This window comes from Saccopteryx bilineata, chromosome 3 (genome assembly GCF_036850765.1).
Source record: "Saccopteryx bilineata isolate mSacBil1 chromosome 3, mSacBil1_pri_phased_curated, whole genome shotgun sequence".
NCBI classification, from domain to species: Eukaryota; Metazoa; Chordata; class Mammalia; order Chiroptera; family Emballonuridae; genus Saccopteryx; species Saccopteryx bilineata.
This window is the reverse complement of record NC_089492.1, coordinates 104,174,276-104,194,909: the sequence shown is the minus strand read 5'-3', so window position 1 is coordinate 104,194,909 and position 20,634 is coordinate 104,174,276. Positions and strand designations below refer to the sequence as shown.

The 20,634-nt window shown below is 35.8% G+C and overlaps 1 protein-coding gene across 1 annotated transcript in view; it reads left to right on the top strand.

The window, feature by feature from the left end:
- The window catches only part of FBXO11 (F-box protein 11), an 89,732-nt gene that overhangs the window by 47,155 nt on the left and 21,943 nt on the right, over positions 1-20,634 (top strand). Inside the window, exons 2-5 of the mRNA XM_066267080.1 lie at positions 18,012-18,139; positions 18,281-18,362; positions 18,780-18,924; positions 20,449-20,578. Of these exons, the coding sequence (XP_066123177.1) occupies positions 18,012-18,139; positions 18,281-18,362; positions 18,780-18,924; positions 20,449-20,578 (485 nt within the window). The remainder of the gene's footprint in view (positions 1-18,011; positions 18,140-18,280; positions 18,363-18,779; positions 18,925-20,448; positions 20,579-20,634) is intronic.

The following is a 20,634-nucleotide window of genomic DNA, read 5'->3' as shown; positions in this document are numbered from 1 at the left end:
TCCTTGAGGGTTATGGAATTACTGTAAATAGCCAGGCTATTCATGTGTGTTGGTGGTTATTATGAAGTCAGTCACAGTGTCCACTTTATAGGAAATACAGTGTGGATATATGTATGTTTTTACAAAGTCTACAGGTGATTCAGTGTACAACTAGGATTGAATACTGCTGCACTTCCCAGTTCAAAAAATAATAAAGAGGCCCTGGCTGGTTGGCTCAGCAGTGGAGCATCGGCACAGCATGTGGAAGTCCTGGGTCCGATTCCTGGTCAGGGTGCTCAGGAGAAGCGACAATCTGCTTCTCCACCCCTCCCCTCTCTCTCCCTCTCCTCTCTCTCACTCACTCTCTCTTCCCTCTCCACTCTTCCTCTCTCCTCATTTCCACTCCTCTCCCTCTCCCTCTCTCCCTCTCCCTTCTCTCTTCCTTCCCCCTCTGTCTTCCTCCCCCTCTCTCCCTCTCCTCCCTCCTCTCTCCCCTCTCTCTCTCTTCTCTCTTCTTTCCTCTCCTCTCTCTTCTTTCTCTTCTCTCTCCCCTTTCTCCCTCTTTCCCTCTCCCACTCTCTCTTTTCTTTCTTCTCTCTCCTCTCCTCTCTCTTTTCTCTCTTCTCTCTCTTTCTCTCCTGTAGCCATGGTTCAAATGGTTTGAGCAAGTTGGCCCTGGGTACTGAGGAGGGTTCCATGGCCTGCCTCAAGTGCTAGCCTGACTTGGTTGCTGAGCAACAGAGCAGTGGCCCCAGATGGGCAGAGCATTGCCCGGTAGGAGGCTTGCCAGGTGAATCCCCATCAGGGAGCGTGTGGCAGTCTGTCTCTGCCTCCCCACCTCTCACTTACTTTAAAAAATGAAAATAATAATAAGAAAGGAAAAACACATTCCCCCTCCCATTTTCCAGTGGAACAAAGGAGTTTGGATTAATTTATCTTCTTTATTTCTGCTCAAGAGCCTGTAGTTTTGTTTATCCTTAGTTAAGCTTGGTTAAGGCTCTAGAGTAAAGTAATTGTTAGTTAATGATAAGGATTGAAAATTTAGAATCATAATTGTCATTTAAATTTACTAACCAATCATGTGATATACGTATAGCCAATTTCTAATGACATGGCCCCTGTTAGAGATACTTTAGTTATGTGCTGTCTAGCAAATGAGTTAACTCAGAGCACAGTGTTAAAAAGAAGCATTTTAATTATTTGAAATAAACTTGTCCAGCAATCTCATTTACCTTACCATTAAGAAGCAGAAGTGGCCCTGGCTGGTTGGCTAATAGATCGAGTATTGGCCTGGCATATGGACGTCCTAGGTTCAATTCCCAGTCAAGGCACACAGGAGAATCAGCCATCTGCCTCTCTACCCACTCTCTCTCCTCCGACCTCCCCCCTTTCCCCTTCCTCCCTCTCCCTCTCCCCCTTTCTCTCACTCTTTCCCTTTGGCAGCCAGTGGCTCATTGGTTCCATCATAGGCCTGGCACTGAGGATAGCTCAGTTGGTCTGAGCTTCAGCCTCAGGCACTGAGGATAGCTCAGTTGATTTAATCATCAACCCAAGACAGGAGTTGCTGGTTGGATCCTGGTCAGGACAGACATGCAGAGGAAACTGTCTCACTATTTCCCCTTCTCTCACTAAAAAAAAAAAAAAGAGTAAGAAGTGGAAGCAATAAAGACTTCTAATCAGCATTACATATATAGTTCTGAAAGCCATTCGTGTACTTTATTCTTGGCTAGGTCTCCTAAGTAAGGTCTTATTTGGTGCCTGTTTACCCTTACCTTTAAAAAAGATGTACTGGGCATGCTATTTCTTTGGTTTATTAGAGGAAAGAGTCTGTAATTAGGCTTATGGACAGCTAAAAGAAGTGACAGCTAACAACATGATAGCATGAAGGGAGGGGGGGAAATCTATAAATTGCAAGTGTAACACAAGAAATCCAACAGTTTAGCACAGCTTATTCCAGAAAACAGCTTTGTGCTGAGAAAAAAAAAAATGAATCCTCAGAGCCTCATATTACAAAACAGTAAATTAATTTCATGATTATCTTAAAATCAAGAAAGGGTAGTATTTTTTTTTTTTTGTATTTTTCTGAAGCTGGAAACGGGGAGAGACAGTCAAATAGACTCCCACATGCGCCCGACAGGGATTCACCTGGCACGCCCACCAGGGGCGATGGTCTGCCCCTCCAGGGCATCGCTCTGCCGTTGACTAGACTAGAGCCACTCTAGCGCCTGGGGCAGAGGCCAAGGAGCCATCCCCAGCACCCAGGCCATCTTTGCTCCAATGGAGCCTTGGCTGCGGGAGGGGAAGAGAGAGACAGAGAGGAAGGAGGAGGGGGGAGTGAAGAAGCAAATGGACGCTTCTCCTATGTGCCCTGGCCGGGAATTGAACCCGGGTCCCGGCCGACGCTCTACCGCTGAGCCAACTGGCCAGGGCCAGGGTAGCATTATTTTAAGGGTATTCTTTTGAAGGCTAAATTTACTTTAGAAATGTTTTCATTTAGAATGATTAAAATTCAAATTGTTTTGACATCAGTTTGTGGGTATACCACATAAAAACCTGGATAATTTGTAATTGTTTTAAAAAAATACTCTTCAGTTCTAACATGAAGAGTTTTTCCTTTTGGTTTCAGTTAATCATTTATGTGACCCAAGGCAATGATGGAAAAATATTTTGGCGCCATCTGCTGTTCTTTAATATGACTTTTTACCCATCTAAAGTGCAAAAATAATGGAGATTTTTTAAAGGTCTGCTAGAGCTACCTTATGTTTTCTGTATTTGCAACTACGAGGGCTCTCTTCCTTGTAATTTTGGTGGTAATAGACTTGTCTAAAAAATATTTTCATTCAGTGCCTCTTGAGTTCCTAAAGACTTCCTTCTCTAGCTTCCTATATCTTCCCTTGAAAGCTCCTGAACAAGACATTCACTGTACTCCCTACTTATCTTTTACTGTGATTTTTATGTCCCTTCTCCTTTCTGAACACGTTTTTCATCTTTCATAGTCTGTCCATATCTTATTCTCAAGACCCATTTCTGTCCATTCTATGAAATCCTCCCCTATATTTCTGAACTGCATTTACTTTTATTTTTACTGCTTTTCTATATATAAATTACTTGCACTACAGAGAAAACATTTTATATTCATAAAATATTAGTATAAAATATATATGAATGTAAATTATATTCATAGTCTCTAATTGTCTCAGTGATCTGGTACTCTAGCATAGTGAGATAGATAGATAGATAGATAGATAGATAGATAGATAGATAGATAGACTGGAGCAATTTATATACTGATTTTGTAATCTTTAGATAACAGATATGCATGCACAATTAGGTATGAAGACTTAGAAATCTGATGCCCTAATTAAAAGAACTGTGTGCAAAATAAAGATGAATGATGAACTTTGAGTAAAGTGAATGAATTTCTTAGTATCAATAGCTTGATGTCTATTTTTTTGGCTGCCCAAAGCTTATCCTACTATTTATCAGATTTAAATATTATTTATTTCTGCTGTGATGATTTACTTATAGCATTTCCTCAGCCACCTCAGCTCAGTATAACTTTAAACCACATACTAAAACTTAATTTTATTTTTCCTCAACTGTGAATAATATCTATAGATTCAGTCTTTGTGAGATGGTGGTATGACCATGGGGTCTTGTCTTTTGCCACTAAGCTGTTTCAATTCTATATTTTCATTATCAAGGTTAATAACACTTACATTGTTAATGAAATATTTTTCAGTGATTTATATGTAGGTTGATTCTAGATGTTAAAAAATAATAGCCATGTTTATGTTGTTATGGCTATAGAGATATTTTCTCTGTAAAGCCAAATATGTACTATATTTTATTTCTTTTGTTACCTAATATTATTTCTTTCTCAGTATTATTTCTGATTGTTTTCTTGGATTGAAAGAAATTTTTTCTTAATTTATTGATTTTAGAGAAAGAGGAAGGGAGAGAGTGAGAGACAGACTCATTGATCTGTTCCTGTATGTGCCCTGACTGGGGATCAAACCAGCAACCTCTGTGATTCAGAACAATGCTCTGAGCTATCCGGCAAAAGCTCTATTGGATTTTTTAATACATTTCACATATTGCCTTTATCATGTCCTCAACTTTTTCTAAACTTCCTACTATATAACCTACTATATATATTTTTGGTTTTTTTCCCAGGAAATTTTATTCCTACAGCCCTGTGGAGTCTTGTTTCAGTCTCTGGGCCTGCCTCACACCCTTTATCTTGGAATTTCTTTTTTTGTTGTTTTCCTGTGATGATTTCATTAATTACTATATCCCAGATCTTCCTAGTTTTGTTGAAATATGTCCTTAAGTAAGCAATAACTTTCTAAGTCTGTAAGTCTCTCCGTGTCTGGAATATTCTGCCTTCACTTTTTTTTCATGGTCTGATGAGGAGACATGACTTCCTTTTATTGATCTACAGTGAATGCTATTGTTTTTAGATCCACTTATAGTATAACTGATAACCTTTATTGTAATTACATTTTCAGAATTCAAAGCTTCTCTGAGGTTTTGAGGGAACTTAACAGCTCTCTTCTCTTTTGTAGCCTTGAACATGCTTTACTAGGCATTAGCTTCCTCTACCTTGCTTTTTTGGGTACTTAGTCTTTAAATATTATTGATATTTACAGTAAAAAAAAAATAAGGTACTCATGAGAATACAAAGGGTCTGATTTATATATTGTTGTGGTTTAGTATAAAATGTTAGCTGATTAACAATTTGAATAAAATAAGATATGGAAAAGTAAGGTTTTTTTAATTATTTAAACATTTTCAAAAGCATGGTATTCTTTTATATACTAATATACTTTTAATGATAAGTGTATCTGGTAGTATTTAGCGTAACTAATGTGTATTTAGATGCACAGTGGTTAAAAGTGTAGGGTTCTGGAGCTAGACTGCCTCTGCTACTTAATACTATGACCTGGGGCAAGATGCTTAACCTCTCAGCCTAGTTTCCTCATCTATAAAATAGGAGTAATAACATGTTCCTCATAGAGTTGATACAAGGATTCATTGAGTTAGTACATATATAAAACACTTGACACACTAATGCCTGTACTTTTAAGTTTTCAGTTTTTAGGTGTAGTAGTAGTACTAGTACTCGTCCTGTTATTCCAAGTACTATCATTATCATCTTTATTTGTATTGATATAATAAACTTTTTAAAGTCACTCTAATTTCTTTTTGTAATAAATAAATAAATAAATAAATAAATAAATAAATAATGTTGTACTTGAAGTCTATTGACCTAAAAATTATTTTGCTACCATTTACTAGATTTCTAACCTTCAGCATTTTACTGAACCTTAATGGGCCTCAGTAAATAGGCCTAATAATTTTTTCTTGTCAAGTAATCTCTTCATTTATAAAATATTATTGGAACCATGCAGCCCCAGGAATTACGGTCTAACTATGTAACTAGGAAAGAAAGAAAAATGATGTTCAGCCTATCCCCTCCTTTCTCTCCCTTCCCTTTCTCTCTGTTTATTTTCCTTCCTTCAAAACATATACTGCTGACAAAAATTAGGGGATATTTCAAAATGAATATGAAGCGATAAAATATCTCCTAATTTTTGTGAGCAGTATAGTTTCTGGGATGAATTCACATCAGAGATTAAGCATTTAATGTTTGTAAGAGTACAGTAGCCTTATTCTCATTTTAATCTTCATGCTCTACCCTCCTAGTCTTGGCTCGTCATTCCCCATAAAACTGAACTAATAAGAGGCATTTCTAAAATTTTCTAAATTTCATGTGAGTATAAAATTAGGCACAGGCTAAGTTGTTTTCTCTTACACCATGGGCATATGTGGATTTGTGTGCCCTGTTTTATATTTATACTTCCTTAATATCTGTGAGTGTCTTTAGTATGGTACTGTATTGCTTTATTATTTGTTCACATTTGGTTTCCCTTCTAGACCAAGTCCTGGAATGTCAGATATTTATGTTTTTAATGAGTAGCAAATGACTTATATGAATCTTAGGTTAGCCTAGAATTAGATTTGTCTTAATTGTTGATTTGAGGTCATGGTTATTCTGATCTTGAATTACTTACGTACTTGATAACTCTGGTCAAGTAGCATTTACTTTGGACATGATGCTACTTTTGAATTACATTATTGTTCAGTCAAACTTAAAAATCCTTCAAATTTATGAATTTTAAGGTTTATGGAAGTTACTAACTTTAAAAATAATTTTTTCTTTTTTGACAAAGTAGAAAAGAATACTTATATTATTGGTGAATTTTCTCACTTTAGGAAATACTGAAAATGCAAAACTGGAGGTAAAAATATGAGACTAGAAGAAAGAATTTTAAAATGTTCCATTTTGGAGTGAGGTTATTCTATACTCTTCCTTTCTCTAAAAGCAACAGGAAAAAAAATATCTTAGAATGTGATATGAGCAGGAAAGAATGAAAATAAAGCTAAACTATTCCCAGAGGATGTTAATCCTTGAATTAGGAGTTGTCAGTTAGTTTTCTTTTATTTCTCATCAAGCTAGAGTTATGAATTCTTGTCAATTATGGGACCTACAGACATTTTATATATGATATTAATAATTTTAACATCAGTAGATAACAGTTATTTTTATATTATATGGCTGTTTCTCAAGAGTTGGGTGGCACACCTACCATGAAACATCATATTGTACTATATGTAAATGATGATAGCTAATAACACTTTCTGATTCTACAGTACCTTTTCAGAATGACAAAATTCTCTAATTCTTTTATCTTCAACCCAAATCACTCACTGAAACTTGAGATTCATATACATATTTAGTTTTGCTGAGAATCTCCATGTGCATGTTCTTCGGATACTATAAAACTTAAAATCCAAACCTAAACTCATCTTTTTTTAGTTCTCCCCATCCCTGTCTTGCTCACAAAGGTCTCCACCTTAATAAATGGTACCACCATCTATGGAGTGCCCACATTAATATAATTCTTGGCTCATCCTGTTCTCTCCCCCACCCATATATATAATACATTCTGTCACCAAGTTTATTGAATTTACCTTGTAATTATACCTCAAATCTCCATTCTTTTTTTTTTTCCTGAAGCTGGAAACGGGGAGAGACAGTCAGACAGACTCCCGCATGCGCCCGACCGGGATCCACCCGGCACGCCCACCAGGGGGCGATGCTCTGCCCCTCCGGGGCGTCGTTCTGTTGCAACCAGAGCCACTTTAGCACCTGGGGCAGAGGCCAAGGAGCCATCCCCAGCGCCCGGGCCATCTCTGCTCCAATGGAGCCTGGCTGCAGGAGGGGAAGAGAGAGACAGAGAGGAAGGAGAGGGGGAGGGGTGGAGAAGCAGATGGGCGCTTCTCCTGTGTGCCCTGGCCGGGCATCGAACCTGGGACTTCTGCACGCCAGGCCGACGCTCTACCACTGAGCCAACCAGCCAGGGCCTCCATTCTTTTTAAAAAAAAAAAAAATTTCCCATTGATTTGAGAGAGAGAGAAGGAAGCATCAATTCATTTTACTTAGTTTTTCCATTTAGTTGTGCACTCATTGATGACTTCTTGTTCATTCCCTCACCAGGGGGTCGAACCCACGACCTCTCGTGTGCCAGGTCAATGCTTCATCCACTGATCCACCTGGCCAGGGCCTTCATTCTTCCATTTTTATTACCATAGATCAAAGTTATGTTTATCTCTCAGTTATAATAACTACAGTATTCTCCTAATTGGTTTTCCACCACCTGTACCATTCATTTCCAATTGTTTTTATACTGTTCAGATAGTCTTCCTAAAACACAAACTCTTCGTTGTTCTATTTAAAACCCTTTGATGGCTATTCTTGCCCTTCAAGATAAAATGTAAATTCTTTTTTTTCTTTTTTTTTTTTTTTAACAGAGTCAGAGAGAGGGACAGATTGGAAGGGAGAGAGATGAGAAGCATCAGTTCTTTGTTACGGCATCTTAGTTGTTCATTGATTGCTTGTTTATTGATTGCTTTCTCATATGTGCCTTGACTGGGGGGCTACAGCAGAACGAGTGACCCCTTGCTCAAGCCAGAGACCTTGGGCTCAAGCAAGTGACCTTAGGCTTCAAGCCAGTGACCTTTGGGCTCAAGCCAGTGACCGTGGTGGCATGTCTATGATCCCACACTCAAACAAGCAACCCCATGCTCAAGCTGGTGAGCCTACGCTCAAGCCAGATGAGCCTGCACTCAAGCCGACAACCTCGGGGTTCTGAACCTGGTTCGATGCTCTATCCACTGCGTTACTGCCTGGTCAGGCAAAATTTAAATTCTTTAAAGTGTTCGTAGTACCCTTTATTATAATCTGGCTCCTGCTGCATCAATCAGCCACACAGAGCAACTTGTAGTTGCTTGAGACAGACCTATGTTGAAGGTGAGTATTTTCAGATTGGCACACATACTACTACTCCTTGACTAACTTCCAGTTGTCATTCATCTCAGCTTGGACTTTTTTCAGGAAACCTTCACTCATATGCCAATATCATCTAAGATTGGATTACATGTTCTTGTGTGTTCCCATAGTACTTTCTGCCTATCCCTATTACAATGTGTGACATAATATATTACTATTGACTGTCTCTCCCAAGCTCTTGAAGGACAAATACAATATTCTGTTTGGTTGTTGTTTCACCGGTACCTCATATGTACACAACAAATTCATTCATTTATTCTTTATTTATTGATGAATATTTGTTGAATACAGTTTAAGGCAATTTAGAATGAATTTGTTTAAATTTCCTCTGTTGAACTGAAGCCTTGTTTAATTTTTCAGTGTAGTTCTTTATAATACCAGGGATTTAGCTTCTGAAGATTTTTCAGTGGTCAAAGTGTAAATATATTTTCTTTGACCAGTCTTAGATAATCCCTATAGTTCATGTTGTGGTAAAAATTAAGCAAAAGTGTTTGTGCATAAGTGCATGTGTGTATGTATGTATATGTAAAGAATAACTGAATACATTAATGGAAATATATAATCTCCTAAATAATTAAATTTTTTAGCATTTGTAATTATAAATAACACAATTAGAAACATCTGATCATAGCCAAGTCAAGCTTTTAAACAGCAGATTTTTACAGTGACTTTACTTCTGGACTCCCTACCATAACATCTTTAAGTAAATTTTTAAAAGTAAAATATTTAAGCTTTAAATAAAATACTTAAACAGCATTTAGAATAAATTTTTGTCTTGACTTCAGTTTATTTGTAGGGTTTTTTTTTAGTTGGGTAGTTTTAGCTGTGGTAGTTTACAGCTGTGTTAGAAACAGTTGCCAAGCGTGGTTCTTTACGCTGTGAGACTGGAAGCTGTTTCTAGGCACAGTTACTAGCACATATTCCAATCTGATCTGTGGCTGTGGGTAAGTAATGTGGAATATGTGTAATATTTGTAGGGGTAAAAACTTCTGTAAGTTAAATTTCAGAAAACCACCCTCTCACTTTAGAGTAGTCTATACCCTTCACTGTATAGACTTTAAACCCCAGCCCGTCAATAGTAGTCTTTTGTAAATCTTTAAGAGAGTTATAAGAGCATGTGAAAATGAAGATATTCTGCTAACTTCAGAATGTATGGAATTTTTTGTTGAAATGAATCCTAATGTAAATTTCAGTGCTATTTAGTATAAAAAATTTCAAAGATGTGTGTGTGTATGTGTGTTAGTGTGTGTGACAGAGGGACAGATGGGACATGCAGAAAGGTAGAAAGATGAGAAGCATCAATTCTTCGTTGAGGCACCTTAGTTGTTCATTGATTGCTTTCTCATATGTGCCTTGACCAGGGTCTACAGCAGAGCTAGTGACCCCCTTGCTCAAGCCAGTGACCATGAGGTCATGTCTATGATCTCACACTCAAGCCAGCATGCTCAAGCTAGTGATCCCGCACTCAAGCCAGAGACCTTGGGGTTTCAAACCTGGGTCCTCTGTGTCCCAGTCTGATGCTCTATCCATTGTGCCACTGACTGATCAGGCAAAGATTCTTTTTCAGTTAAGAAAGCATGCTATTCTCCAGAAACCTTTGTTTTCTACTTTAGTTCCTAGTAATAGTTGAAGACTAATACATTTTTATAGGACCTCTAGTCAAATGTAAAAAGTCTAAATTAAGTTTTGATGTATGTATATATGTGTGTATAGTATCCATTTAAATTGCATAATACTTATTGAGGACCGATAAGAATTTAGTAAAGGAGTGTGTGTGTGCACGCACATGTGTGCACGCGCGCCCACACTGTCCATTTAGGATAGCCACTCCACATGTAACTGTTGAGCACTTGAAATATGGCTTGTCAGAATTTGAGGTATGCTGTGTTAAAAATACATAGTGTTTTCTAAGATTAGTAGGAAAAAATAATGTAAAATATCTCAATTGTATATTAATTACATGTTGAAATGACAAATTTTCTATATAGTAGGTTAAATTATATTAAAATTTATTTACCTTCTAGAAAATTAAAAATTTCAAAATAGTGGATTGCATCCTGTTTCCATTATTGAAGGTATTTATTTGGTTGCCTGACCAGGTGGTGGTACAGTAGATAAGAGCATTGACCAGGGACAATGAAGACAGAGGTTCCAATTCCCAAGGTTGCTGGCTTGAGCGTAGGCTCATCTGGCTTGAGCACAGGCTTACCAGCTTGAGTGTGGGGTCACGGGCTCAACTGGAGGCACCCTCCCCATCAAGGCACATATGAGAAAGTAATCAATGAACAATTAAAGTGCCGCAGCTTAGGAATTGTTGCTTCTCATTTCTCTCCCTTCCTGTTTGTCTCTCTCTCCTTTGCTTAAAAAAAAAAAGGCTGAAAATCTTCCTGTAAGTTATGGTTGAAATAGAATATTTTGATGTTCAGAGTTATTAGTCTTGTATTACAGCCTGACATTGAAATATTAACACTCTCATGTCACTTGTAAAAGTAAAAGCTGTAAAGTTAAAAATTTTTAACAAAATATTATGTTAGGGTTTATTTTTAGACTTGGTCATTGGAACAAATCAAAACTAATCCTTCATGATATCTTGGTTCTTGGTTTAGTGCCAGATCAGCCACCATGGATTATTTAACAAACATTTTTTTGTTTGCTTCATATATACCAAATCTATCTTGGGGACTACTTCTCCATAATTTTATAAAGGAACAAAATATATTGATATTTATGTAAATGAATTTGTGAAGTTGGAGATAGGAAGAGGTGAAGCAGTTCCTGTCTGGGTTATTTTCTGTGAAGTAATATTTAAGTCATTATAGCCCACTACCAGTGATGGTTTCTGAGAAATAGTCTTTGACTTGAGTAAAATTAAAAGTCTCCATAAATGAGAATCAGTAAGTATTGAATACTTACTGGGCGCTGAGCTAAACACTGAGGAATAATATAAAAGAGGGAGTTACATATAAAAGTTTTATATATAATATAAAACTTGCCCTTAGTTTAAAATTGTTTTAGGAAAATAGGGCATATACCAAAAAAGTAAAAACATCCAGCAGCTATGATATGATAAAGAATATAAAGAATATATGGTATATATACAGTACCACAGTAGTTCAAAATATGAAGAAAACACCTAATGACTAGAGAGTTTTTTTTTTACTTTTTTCTTCTTACAATAATGGCCAAGTGGTCTTTTCAGAATGACCCCTTTGTAAATATACTGCTCACAAAAATTAGGAAATGTTTCTAAATGAATATGAATCTATAAAGTATCCCCTAATTTTTGTGAGCAGTGTACCTTCTGCACTCTACCTTATAGTCAGTGGTAATTTGTTATGATAACTACAATACAGAGAAATTTAGCACAGATTCTTTACCTCAGCACAAGTAAAAGTTTAATACAATACATTTATAACTGAGCTTCGAATGTATTAGAAGAGGACAGTGTTTATAAATGGGAAGTTGAGGTTACTATAGCATACATGATTCAAATCATGTAGCTTCATTTGTTTTTTGGTGTGAACTTTAGGTTGCAGCTAAATTAGCCAACACCTGCTCTTTCCTATTACCTCTGAATTTCTTTTCAGTCTTTAATATTTTCTGTGTTGATGAGAACAAAAGGAGGATTCTGGGGTGAGTGGATGTATAATAAAAATGTCTATAGATTTTCAACAGGAGTTTGAGTAAAGTGAAAGCGGAAAGGATTGTATGAGATGAAAAGTTTGAGAATGTACTTTAAAGTGTTTTAAAAACTGACTGGCTCACTGACTGATTACTCACAGCCCGATAAACCAAGCTGAAATGTGATGCAAAACAAGAGCAATACTAAATACATAGCTAAACCCTAAGGAAGAAAAAAAGTGAGGGAAATTCCCAGGTTCAGAAATGAGAGAAATCAAATCAAAGCAGTAAAAGGGAGGTGGTGCTGCTATATAAAATAGCACAAGGACCTTTTGGTGCTAGATATATGTCCTAATGGGTATGGGGTGGAATTTTAGTGTACACATGGGGATAGGAACTCTGTGGCCTTGAGCCTTTCCAAAATATAGCTAGCACTAAGACTGAGACATGCAGGCTAGAACCTGAAACAGCTTCTCTAATTGTGCTTAGATTTTTTAACGTATCCAATGATAAAAAACAATCTAAAAGAGAATATATAATAAGTCTGTAAAATGATTAAAAGAATAAAAAAAGGAAATGAAGTGTGTTCACACAAGTATGAAAAAGAAACAATAAAATTCTAAAAAGAAAACCAAAGCAACTTTTGAAGTTAAAAATATAATCATAGAAATCAGCATTAGAAGGGTTAAATAACAGATGAAATAGTTATTCTTGCTTTGGCTAAAAAGGAAAGAAAATCTAGCAATAAATGCTAAATATCAAATGTAATGACTCAAAAGTAAAAGTTGAAAATACAGGGTTAAAAAAATACTAGGCTGATACAAAACAAAACTAAAAGGTGTTAGGGAAATATTACCAGCCAAGAATAGATTTTTAAGGCAAAAAGCATTATTAAGCGTAATGATGAAAGGAGTAGTTCACCAGGAGGAAATAATAGCCTTGAACCTTTACTTGCAAATAGCATATCAAAGCATATAAAGCAAAAATTTACAAACTAAAAATACATGGACTACTACAGATATAGTGGAAAGTTTTAAAGGAAATTTCCTTCAAAAGACAATAGACAAAATGAGACCACCACTGCCACCACCAACAAAAATAAAGGTATAGAATAGTTGAACACACAATTAACACACTTGATATTTCAGATATATCTAAACTTTACGCTAAAAAATAGAATATAGATATTCCTTTCAAGCACACATGAAACATTTATAGAAATTAACCATGTACTAAACTATAAAGGGATGACTCCACAAATACCCAGGCATGTTACAATGCACAATGGCTATAAAGTACATAGAAAACTTTTTGATTTTCCAAGTTTTGTTTAAAAGTAATTTTAATAATAATTTATTTCTTTTTTTAATTTTAATGAGAGGAGGGGAGGCAGAGAGACAGACTCCTGCATGCACCCTGACCAGGATCCACCTCAGCAAGCCCACTGGGGGTGATGCTCTGCCAATCTGGGGCAACTGAGTTTGTTTGTTGTTTTTTAGTACCTTGGGTGGAGGCCATGGAGCCATCCTCAGCTCTGGAGGCCCACTCTCTGGAACCAATGGAGTCATGGCTGCAGGAAGGGACGGGGAGGAAGGGTAGAGAAGCAGATGGTTGCTTCTCCTGTGTGTCCTGATCGGGAATCGAACCCGGGACACCCACACACTGGGCTGATGCTCTACTGCTGAGCCAGTTAGCCAGGGCTAAAATAATAATTCAATGAAATAATAGCTAAAATATTGATTGAACACTTAATGTGAGCCAGGCATAGTGTTGAGTGTTTTGCATATGTTACTCTATTACATATTTTCAGCAACCCTGGGAATTACAAGATATTGTTATCATTTTTAATAGTAGAGAAAATTTAGGCTTAAAAATGTTAATTTGCCCAGTCTTCTGTTGACAAAACCTCTTTTTTTTTTAATGTTACACTGTTACAACCCTTATTTTAAATAAAAACACCTTTGTTATAATAAAATATAGCAAGGTAGAGAAACTCAAAAGATATATATAGCTTACTGAATTATTATTAAAGTTTAGAATTAATTATGCCTGACTTGTGGTGGGCAGCGGATAAAGCATAGACCTGGAACGCTGAGGTCACTGGTTTGAAACCCTGGACTTGCCTGATCAAGGCACATGGGAGTTAATGCTTCCTGCTCCTCCCTCCTTTCCTCCCTCCCTCCCTCCCTCTAAAATTAATAAATAAATTAAAAGTTTAGAATTATTACTAAGGTTGGGATTGTAATACCAACAGCACAAGAAATAGAACTTTGCCAGCCGTAGCAGAGCCTTTTATGTCAGTGGTCCCAACCTTTTTTGGGCCACGGACCGGTTTAATGTCAGAAAACATTTTCACGGACCGACCTTTAGGGTGGGACGGATAAATGCACAAAATAAAATTATGCGACCGGCGTAAAAACTGTGGTATTTTTAAGTATAATTGTCGAACTTACGAGACAAGCGTCAAGAGTGAATCTTAGACGGATGTAACGGGGAATCTGGTCATTTTTTAAAAATAAAACATCGTTCAGACTTAAATATAAATAAAACTGAAATAATGTAAGTTATTTATTCTTTCTCTGCAGACCGGTACCAAATGGCCTGCGGCCCAGGGGTTGGGGACCACTGTTTTATGTGACCCATTTTAATCATACCCCATCCTTCTCAAAAAGCATTTATGTGGTAATCCTTTTCTAATTATTTTTAAATAATTTTAATACCAAAGTGTACTTTTTTAAACAGTATACTTTAGTTTCTCTTACTTTTTCCCCACTGATTTCCCATGCAATTTATTTGTTGACGAAACTGGTATAGCTTTACTTTACAGAGTTTCTTACAGGTTTGATCTGACTCAGATTTGATGTTTCTGTTAAAGCTTTCTAGGCAATGGTATGTTCTTTCATCAGGAAATGTATAATGTCTGATTGTTCTCTTTGTGATATGGAACTATTGATACTCAGTGGTTAAATCCATTAACTCTTAGTTAAATCCATTAACTCTTTTAGAGATTGTAAATTTTATTTCTGGTTTTCTTTTTTTATATAATAATAGTTTTTCAATTTTATTAAGGCATGGTTAGTTTTTTTATTGATTGATTGATTTTAGAAGGGCAGGGGTGGGGGAACTATTCATTTGTTGTTCCATTTACTTGTGCATTCATTGGTTGCTTCCCATATGTGTCCTGACCAGGGATCAAACCCACAACCTTGGTGTTTTGAGGACACCCTCTGACTGAGCTACTCAGCCAGGGATTATTTCTTTTTAGTTATTGCTGGAATATTTCTCTGGAGAAGCTTTCCCTCATCTCATACTTGGTTACCTGGTGATTCAGTTTATATAAGAAAGGAAGAATAAATATTTGATTATTTCCTGTTATTTTCCAATTTTCAAAATGATGAGTTGATTTTCACTAGCATCTTTGAAACTGACCATTTTATTTTATTTTTTAAGTATCATACACTCATGGATTTAAATATATCTCTTTGTTTATTCCATTTATTCTTACTGATGCTCAAATTGTCCCATCTTTGGCCAGTGGGTGGCACCCTACCATCATGGAGTTTATATTTCAATAAATATATACACATGTAAGATTAAAGATAGCTTCTTATCAGTCGACATATATAGAACTACTTTATATTTTGTAATGACCACATAATAGTCTGTGCTATTGTAGAGCTAGACCATGGTTTAACTCTTATTGATGAACATTTGATTAACTTTTTAGTACTAGAAACAGTATGCAATAAAAATCTTGGTATATTCTACTTTGCCCCTATAATGTGGATATAGCTACAGAATCAATTCGTAGAAATTGAATCATTAAGTAATAATTGATAATCTGCTATGAAAAAATATCTCATAGTTTCTATTAGCATTTCATTTCCAGTTTCTTAATTCTGAATTGTATGTTCATGTCCTTGCCTTGGCCCAATTTTCTATTGAATTATCAATTTTTTTCCTAATGATTTGTAGATACTCTATTATAATAAGGAAATTATTACCTTTCTGTGACTTTGACATGTGTTGCAAATATTTTTTCCTAATTGGGTTGCTTCTTTTGAATGGTGATGGTGTTTATTTTCCAAGCAGAATTTTTGAATTTGTTACATATTGCTCAGACTTACTAGTTCTTTTAAAAACAATCCAAACTTAAAGAAGAGTTACCGCTACAGAACAAAGTGTTTCTTTTTTTCCTTACCTCTTCCAAAGTAAGTTGCCAACCTATTGTCCTGTCACCTCCTGATTTCCTATAAACCAGGTGTTCTCCTAAATAACCATACTACAGCTATAAAAATCAGAAAGTTAACATTGACACATTACTGTCTTCTAAACTTTAGACTCCCTCCACCCCCTTTAAGTTTCACTATTGGTCCTAATAGCAGCCTTTTAGCAAACGGATCCAGTTCAGAACCACACATTGCATTTAGTTTCTATTATCTTTTCAGTATACCTTCAGTCTGGAATGGTTTCTCAGACTTTCATGACTTTGACCATTTTAAAGATGATTTAAAACAAACAAATTTGGTTTGTCTGATGTTTCATTACAACTAGATTTAGGCTATGCATCCTTGTCAGGAATATCATAGATATGGTGCTATGATCTTGTATGCTATCAGGTAGCACACTGTTTCAGTTTGTCCTATTAATGATGATGTTCATTTTGATCACTTGATGAGGCAGTGTCTGATTGGCATCTCTACTATAGAGTTACTGTTTTTCCCTTCCTACTTAATAAGTTTTTGTGGGAGAAGTACTTTAAACATCCCATTCCTATCAAACCTTCCATTTATTTATTTATTTATTTATAGCAGTGTGAATTTTTGGGTTGCTGTTTATTCAATGGGTTATAATCCCTTTACTATCATGAATTTTAATGCTCTAACATAATTTTGTTGGGTGACCATTCAGGCAGTCTTCTGTGTCCTTTAGGCATGTCCTCATCATTCTTTTAGCACTTGCTTGTTTCTACTACAGTATATTCTAGTGTCATCTAGTATTTCCCTCAACCTGTAGTCAGTTTTTCCAAGGAGCCTTTATTTCTCTTACAGAAAATATTACTCAGAAGCCAAGCTCCAAATGCTACTCATGCTCATTGGTATTGGAGCGGTACTGCTTCTAGGCTCTCTCAGTGGACTAACCTAGGGAATATATACACATAAATGCATCCAAACATTTACATCGATATTTATTTCTATATCTATTAAAAATCCTGAGGTCCATGTTGATACCTTCAACTGTAATCTAACAACATAGAGTTTGTTCTAGTTTTCTCTTTTTTTATATTTTAACTCTTCACTGTATCAAGCTTCCATTAGCCTATTTAATTATTTGGTCAGTTCTTCTATTGCATGTAACTAGTCTTCCAAAGCCACCATCTTGTGGTGCATAATGCTCTGCTGTGCATAATGCTCTTCTCTCCCTGCTCTGTCTGGCTCTTCATTCCAGGCCACCCTGACCTCCAGACTTCCTTCTTTTCCCTCTTGAGCTTCAGCACCCTGTCCCAGATCATGCTCTGTATGGATGCCCATTTCCTCCTACTTGGTATCTGATATCCTGTACCAAGCTGTGCCTCTCCATGGACATCCTCCTGATCCTGCTTTGACTCTGACACTCCTTGCCAAGCTGTCCTTCCCATCCCTCTTGAGCTCTAACCAAGTGTAGTATTCCTCCCCTTCCCAAGACCCTCATCAAGTGAACATCCTCCTCACCTTTTTTTTAAATGCCTTCCAAATTTTGCATCATAACTTGAAAAAGCCTCTCTACTTTAACAGTATAAAAAATATTTTCTGGGTTTTTTTTGTATTTAAATATATGATGTATTTTGAAGTAAGAAATTAAGTAGAAAGCCAGCATTTCTTTCAGATGGTTATCACCCAGTTAGCTTGTATCCCACTACCCCCCAAAATTTTAGAAAGTGTTTTAAAAGTTTACTGCATCGGAGAGCTTTATTTCTAATGGGCATAATTTTTCATATTGCTTTTGTTTCTAACAGATGATGATGTACCTGCAGATATGGTTGCAGAAGAATCAGGTCCTGGTGCACAAAATAGTCCTTACCAACTTCGTAGAAAAACCCTTTTGCCGAAAAGAACAGCGTGTCCTACAAAGAGCAGTATGGAGGTAAATTAAATGAAACTGCTTTCATTTTTGTAATGAAAGAATTGTTAGGAAACAAACAGAAAAGGGAATGTTACCATTTTTTTAGAAATAATGATTATGTATGGTAAAAATATTTGCTTAGTTTTCATTTTGTTTTTGAAGGGTGCCTCAACTTCAACTACAGAAAACTTTGGTCACCGTGCGAAACGTGCAAGAGTATCTGGAAAATCACAAGATCTGGCAGGTATTTCCTATGGGAAAGCTAAGCAATAGGGTCAATTAATTTTCTGTGATACCAAAATAATAAAATTAAGTTAAATGTACTTAGTATTACATTTGGATTTGAGAACGTGATTATATAGATTAAACATGACAACTCTAACCTCTCCTTCTTTAACTTTGTTGTATAAAAACTACCTTTTATATTTTTTTTCACCAGTTCTAGAAATGGTACATAATAGCTGAAAGAGAATACTTAAGTCAAAGAAAAAAAAATAAATGTGTGTCATCTATGAAAGCAAAATGTTTATAAAATGATTGTCATTACAAAATAAAAGCAACTTGTTAGATAAAATGAAAATTATGCTTTTTATATAATGGAGAAGTCATTACTAACGCAATAAATAAATTGTTTGTATTTTATTTGTTAATCTCTTTATAGCAGCACCTGCTGAACAGTATCTTCAGGAGAAACTGCCAGATGAAGTGGTTCTAAAAATCTTCTCTTACTTGCTGGAACAGGATCTTTGTAGAGCAGCTTGTGTATGTAAACGCTTCAGTGAGCTTGCTAATGATCCAATTTTGTGGTAAGTGAACATTTATTTCTTAGTATCTTGGGTTATATTATTTGCTGCCCAAAATGCTAACGATGGATGAGAAATTGAAGTGTGAGAGTTCGTGATTGCAATTAAAAGAAGAACAAAATTAGATTGCTTAATTCTGTTACTAATTTACCATAAATGAGAGTTGTCAATTAGATAGTATATATAAAATAGTAAATGAAGTGCCTTCTCTGCTATTTATTATCAGTTAATAACAACTGAGTGATTATATGAAATACTTTTCCTTTAATTGCTTTTTTAAAACAGAACTAAGTCTGATTTAAAACAGCTAATTAATTAAATTTTACAGTTTAGTGAGAATGTGGCTTCTTTGCATCACTTTTGAAAAATATGTGCACAGTTGTATTCATGACCTTAAAATATGCATGCCTTTTGACCCAGCAATTTCACTTCTGAAAATTTTTTTGCCTTATATACAAATTTTTCATAATGGCATAGGTAATAGTAGGGGGAAATTAGAAATTATGTCTAGCAATGTGGAAGTGAACTGAGTGAGCACAATGTGTAATGTCTGTTTGGAGGGTTGGAGTATAGTCATGAACAGTGATTTTTACAGTTTTGTGTGGTTTTTTAAAATTTATTTACTTATTTTGTGACAGAGACAGAGAGAGGAACAGACAGAGTGGAAGAGAAAGAGATGAAAAGCATCAATTCTTTTTTGTGGCTCCTTAGTTTCTCAGTGATTGCTTTCTCATATGTGCCTTGACCCGGGGGCTACAGCAGACTGAGTGACCCCTTGCTCAAGCCAGCAACTTTGGGTTCAAGCTGGTGAGCCTTGCTCAAACCAGATGAGCCCACACTCAAACTGGTGACATCCGGGACTTGAACCTGGATCCTCTGCGTCTCAATCCAGTGCTCTCTCCACTGCGTCACTGCCTGGTCAGGCAGATATTTACAGTTTTTAATAGCAAAGGGAGATGCTGTATTATAAAAAGTGAAAAGAGTAGAATGTAAAATTTTGTTTTTGTATGCCAGGTAAACCAAAACTGTAACAAATGAAACTAACATCAAAAGACTAGAAGGATATTTAGTAAACTGTTAATAATGAATATATTAAAAGTATAGATTATCTCCTTTATAATTTTCTGTATTTTGCAATAGCTTGTATGATTCCAAAAATAAGATGTATCTTATATTGAAGAAAGAAAATGATATTTTTGTTAGAATGGAAAAAGAGAATGAAGAACAGAAGAACCATTTTACTTTGTGCAAGAAGTGGTAATAGTGATTATCACTAGGATATAAATGTATTGAAGAGATAAGAAAAGTTAATTTTGAAGTTTTTTATTGAAAATCACTCCTCTAATAATAACTGTGTGAGAGTTTTACAGTAAAAATAGCCTTTTCCCCCCTGACTAACCACTCACGTTTTGAATAATTGACAAACTTTTTATTTCGGGTAAAATATCTTGAGTCCTCAAATAATTTTTTGTAGTTGTTTAAAAGATGTTTTATGAAGAACTCTTTTAATTCCTTTTCTGTTTTCAGGAAACGATTATATATGGAAGTGTTTGAATATACCCGCCCTATGATGCATCCCGAACCTGGAAAATTCTACCAGATTAATCCAGAAGAGTATGAACATCCAAATCCTTGGAAAGAGAGTTTCCAGCAGTTGGTATGAAGTTTTAAATAGAAAATACTTGTTTATATATATAATTATAAATAAAATTT